The sequence below is a fragment of the Coffea arabica genome, chromosome 4c (assembly GCF_036785885.1).
Source record: "Coffea arabica cultivar ET-39 chromosome 4c, Coffea Arabica ET-39 HiFi, whole genome shotgun sequence".
NCBI classification, from domain to species: domain Eukaryota; kingdom Viridiplantae; phylum Streptophyta; class Magnoliopsida; order Gentianales; family Rubiaceae; genus Coffea; species Coffea arabica.
The window spans coordinates 43,579,068-43,584,363 of NC_092316.1; the positions used below are offsets into that span (position 1 = coordinate 43,579,068).

Genomic DNA, 5,296 nt, shown 5'->3' on the forward strand with positions numbered 1-5,296 from the left:
ATCGGTAGTGAACGATACCCGTCGGTTCGAGTCGATTTTCCTTAAATCGCGTATACTGGGGTTTTATCTTATAATTCACTAACTTATTATTATCACCTCTATTCACATATTTAATATCATCTAAACTCACCTTTAATCACTAAATTTAGTGCACTCATCTCACCAAGTGATCACACGGTCAAAATACGTAAAAAGCCCTAATTTGCCCGAACTAAGAACCTACAGGAAAAACCCTTGATTTTATGGTTGATTGCAATTATTGAGGGTGTGAATGAGTATTAAACCTATTAGAAAGGAATAAATGTCAAATAAAAGGAATTTTAAGAAAAATGTGAGAGAGTTTACAATTTCATTGATTACAATTAGGGTTTCGATTAAAATATGAGAGATTTAAGAAAACCAGTTAGTCACAAGCAAACTAGGGTTTTTAATTGGAATTTAGGGTTTCTAGTCCCTTTAAAACAAATTAAGGTTTTAAATCAAAACCAAAGAAATAAACTTCAGTATCTTCTTTAAAAACAATCTTCTAACATTCGGTATCTCACATAACGGGCTATGATCGGGGGCCGTCCGGTTCAGGTGCTGGATCTCCGAAACTGGGAATTGCCTCTGCCATGCTACGTTCATCAAGACTCTATCTAGCCGCTTCCATACACGACACCCTTGGCGAACACCTGTCCAAGTGAATCAGCTCCCGCTCGCTGCTATAGTTTTCAATCCACAGTTGGAAATGCACTTAGCAAAATCAGTCATTACTGCTCGATCCTGTGGTGTACGCCCCAAGTACTCGTCTTCATATGTTATCACATTAAAATCCCCCCCTCACAATCCATGGCTTAGACCCTAGGTTCCCCGAGATGTTCAATAAATCATTCCAAAGGCCACGTCTTTCAGTTGCTGTGCATTTAGCATATACAAAGGAACAACAAACCTCACTCGACCATGACACATGTGTGATTGCCACATGGAGAAATTGCTCCGAATTTAGCAACACATTTACTTCGAATTCTGGCCTCCATAACACCCAGATTTTGTTACTTATATTACTTAGCGCAAGGTGAAAACCAAACTTTAACCGAAATTCTTCGAGCCGAGCCACATCTACCATTGGTTCTATAATCACTAGGAAGGAAATTGAGTGCATACCTATTATTTTTTTCAGGCGTCTGATTGACGTACGGCCAGCCACGTCTCGTATGTTCCAAATAAGTGTGTTAAGCATTAAAAAAGAGGAGGGGTAAAGCGGGTGCAACTGCCTTTACTGACTGCCTGTGATAACTGTTTTGGGCAAATTGATGAAATGGCGTTTCCTGCCTCGCTTGGTCACAGTGTGGCTGTCTCGAATTGGTATCCATTCGCTCCTTGAAACTTGAAAGCTCCTTCAACAGTATATGCCTAGGCTTCTTTGGGTATGGATCCTCCATGTCGGAGAGAGACTCAACACGGCAGCGTTGCTTTGGCAACAGGCACTGGTTATCAAGCATGCGTTCCGTAAGGTTTGCTCCAGCTAAGCCCTCCAAGCTGTTGTTCTCGCGGGAGTCCCCAACTGGAACGCTGTCCTGGCATGCTTCAGCAGCAGCAGCGAGCCCAACAGCTAGTGCCCTTGGTCCTGCATCGAGGTCTTGCAGACTCCCAGCTCCATTCGCCGTTGCCTAGGATGTGCATAGCACTGTCGGTGCTGGTGCAGCTTTTCCAGTTGCATGCGGCTGGTGCTCCATGATTAAGGTTGGTCCTGCTATCTCTTCTACCTGTTGCATCATAGGCTTGGCCTTCCAGACCTGCTGGGTTTCAACTTGCTTGATGGGTTGACATTGCGGTTGCCCTTGAAGCCCCTCTGGATTATTGTGGCAGTTGGCTTCATCATGGCCTATCTTGTGACCAAAGGAGCAGTAGGCGGGAAGATTTTCATACTCAACATGCTGCCAGAACCCTGGGTGGCCATTGCCAATCCAAACATTTTCCGGCAACTCCTCCTGGAGGTTAACTTCGACGCAGAATCTAGCCACACTAGGTCGGGTTAGGGAGGCAGTAGACGCATCAAGTTTTATGGGCTCCCCAATGAGCCGAGCAATGGAAAATAAAGGACCCTTGCTGAAGAAGTGAACAGGCAAACGTGAGAGCAAGACCTAGATAGGAACCACCGGCGATTCTGCCTCAACAGAGAAAAGGGGCATCCATTTGAGAACCCGCATTGGAAACCCTTGAAAGTGCCATATCCCACGCAGCCAGCAACGCAGGTAGCCCTCTTCTCCAGCGAAACAAAGTAGAACATGGCGGGGATCAAGCAAGCCAACGGAGTACTTATCTTTGAAGCCAACATCCTTGAACTCTCTGCGTAGCACTTCCATATTCGGCCTTCCCTTTGAGAATTTCCCTACTAGAGTGTGCTGGAACGGTTTCGAGAGTTCCCGCACTTCTACTTCAAAGAAAAATACCGCTGGCTTGCCTTTGTGAGTGGTGGCCTTCTTTACAATGGAACTCTGATCCAGGGAAAGGGAACGAACGACGCTTTGGCCTGGTGCCGGCGGCAGCCGCAGGTGCTGTCGGAGGATGTCCGCAAACGACTTGGTGGGCAAAGGCACAGGCCCTTCATCCAGTGGGAGAAGGGCTGCCGCAGCAGCCATGACCAAAGGAAAACCCTAGTCGCTTCTTCTTTCCAAAACAGGCAACCCTTTTTTCGATCATAGAATTATTGATGCACTAATGTAAATTCTCAAATATAACTACCTCATATCGATCATAGAACTTTTTTCTTCGTAATTATGATTCAAGAACTTCTCTCTACTTCTCCAATTTCTCTCTAACTGTTCTCCTCTTTTCAAAGGCCTTCCTTAGGGAGGGAGGCCATGAATTTCGTTTCATTTTATTTTGTTTTTTTGATAAAGTCTCTCCTAAATTTTCCTGCGGGTGTTTTCTATTTCTCTTAAGGATTCTTAATAAGAATTTTTGTTCCCCTAGGGATTTCTATGGAGATTTTGTGTTTTTTTTATTATTAGATTTGAATTTATTTCAAATCTGATTGTCAGATGTGAAATTTTTATAGATTTTAGATCTATTTCGACAGATAGGAACTTAAGACCGTTGATTAGTAGGTTTAGTGATTGCAACATGAACAAAAGGGAACTGCAATAATTTATTTCTGTTAGAAGGCAACTTTGTATTTTTTAGATTTTTTTTAAGATCTATTGTATCTATAATTTTTAGTGTATTTTTAACCTGCCATTAGGATTATGATGTAGATCAATTCGTGTTAGATAAGTTTTAGCAATTTGTTAATGAAATTTACTTTTTTATAAAAGTAAAAAAGTTGACGTGATCGTAAGGAGTTACCATCTCCGCTTAATGGGACCCATTGCACTTATATCCGGCTGCTATCCGAGAAAATTGTTCCACAGACAGAACACCAGTACACCGTCTAATTGGACTACATGCAATTATTTTACACATACCTTCTAGAAGGGCAGCAATGATTACTCACTGAAGACGAATTGACAGATGACAATTGTGTTGAAACAAAGTGTAAACCAAAAAAATAATTGGAAGAGTTGAATCAACTGAGAATAACTCCATGGATAAAAGAATGTAGAACCCCATCAGAACTTTCAGCCACACCATATTAGGTACAGTTAAGTTGAACATTGACAAGAGGAGAAGTGCTTAAGTTCATTATGGCCCGGCGGCCACACGTCATGGTGGTGGCGCCCCCAGCCCAAGGTCATGTCAGGCCGCTCTTGAAGTTGTCGCACCAAATTGCTAGTCAGGGAATCAAGGTCACGTTTGTTAACACCGAGATCATACATGCAAAAGTCGTTGCTGCGATGTCAGATAGCAAAAATGAGGAAATTGGAGGTGTCACACTAGTATCAGTCCCTGATGGAGTAGAGCAGGAAGATGATCGAAAAGACATCTTCAAGTTCACAGAGTGTTTTCAAAGAACCATGCCTGGCAATTTGAAGGACTTGATTCAAAGGACTAATGATTCAAACGAGGACGAGCCTATCAGGTTTGTCCTAGTTGGGGCAACAATTGGGTGGCTATTAGAAGTTGTTCAAGATTTAGGCATTAAACAGGCTGCCTTTTGGACTGGCTCACCAGCAGGTTTGGCCTTCTTCTGTCATGTTCCTAAGCTTATTGAAGATGGAGTTCTGGATATGAACGGTAGGGGAAGCTGATTGTAGCTTTTTGCCATTTGTTATTTTGTAATTATATTTTTTATTTATTGAAGATGTTGTCAGTTTCCACATGCCTGCAGGAAATATAGTAGAAAATGATCAAGCAAGTATTTCTGAAGAAATTCCAGCTTGGAACTGTTCTGAATTACCTTGGCATTTCCCCGGTGAGCAAAAATTACAAAAACTGTTTTTTGATATGGGACTGGTTATCCGTCCAACAGCTCAGCACGTAAAGTGGATTCTCTGCAATGCACCTTACGAACTTCACTCACAAGCTTGTGACTTGGTCCCGAACATTCTTCCTGTTGGGCCATTTCTGACAACTACTGAAAATTCTGCCTCTACTGGAAGTTTTTGGCTGGAGGATACCTCTTGCTTAAGCTGGCTAGACGGACAAGAAGCCGGCTCCGTTGTTTATGTCGCTTTTGGTAGTATAGCAGTTTTCAGTAAACAGCAATTTGATGAAATTGCTTTGGGTCTTGAGCTATCAGGACAGCCATTTCTGTGGGTTGTTCGATCAGACCTTGCTAATGGATCACCTGTTGCCTATCCTGATGGTTTCCTGGAGAGAGTCGCTGATCGTGGGAAAATTGTCGAGTGGTCACCTCAAGAAAATGTGTTAGCTCATCCATCTATTGCTGTTTTCCTAACCCATTGTGGATGGAACTCGACAATGGAAGGAGCAAGTCTTGGGGTCCCATTTTTGTGCTGGCCTTATTTTGCGGATCAGTTCTACAACCAGAAGTACATTTGTGATATCTGGAAGGTTGGTTTGAAAGTAAATCCTGGTGAAGATGGTATCAGATCAAGGACTGAAATTAGCACAAAAATACAACAGGGAATTTGTGATGATAACATCAGAATAAATGCATCCAAGCTGAAGGATTTGTGTCAGAAATGTCTCAGCAAAGGTGGATCTTCTTTTGAAAATTTCAAGAAGTTCATTGATCATCTGAGGAGTTGAAAATTTTTGTCATTTTCTACTTGAAGGTAGTGCTTTGCCGTCCAGGCCAGTCATCAGTACTTGTGGCTTGACTTAGTTTTTTAACGTGTATTTTAGGCTGGCATAATGAGATCGATTTCTAATTGTTGCAAAATCAAATGGCTATGGTAATTGTTCAGAA

The 5,296-nt window shown here is 42.4% G+C and overlaps 1 protein-coding gene across 1 annotated transcript; it reads left to right on the forward strand.

Moving 5' to 3' along the window:
* Positions 1-3,509: 3,509 nt before the first annotated feature.
* LOC113738704 (UDP-glycosyltransferase 83A1-like) lies at positions 3,510-5,296 on the forward strand. Its single transcript, XM_027265946.2, has 2 exons — positions 3,510-4,158; positions 4,253-5,296. Exons 1-2 carry the CDS (start codon positions 3,669-3,671, stop codon positions 5,134-5,136), a joined length of 1,374 nt encoding a protein of 457 aa, XP_027121747.1. The 5' UTR covers positions 3,510-3,668; the 3' UTR covers positions 5,137-5,296.

Excerpts from the sequence above, each read along its gene's own strand:
- LOC113738704 (XM_027265946.2), top strand. The coding sequence starts at position 3,669 with ATGGCCCGGCGGCCACACGTCATGGTGGTGGCGCCCCCAGCCCAAGGT. Across the intron at positions 4,159-4,252 it reads TGGAGTTCTGGATATGAACG|GAAATATAGTAGAAAATGAT; the intron begins GTAGGGGAAGCT and ends ACATGCCTGCAG.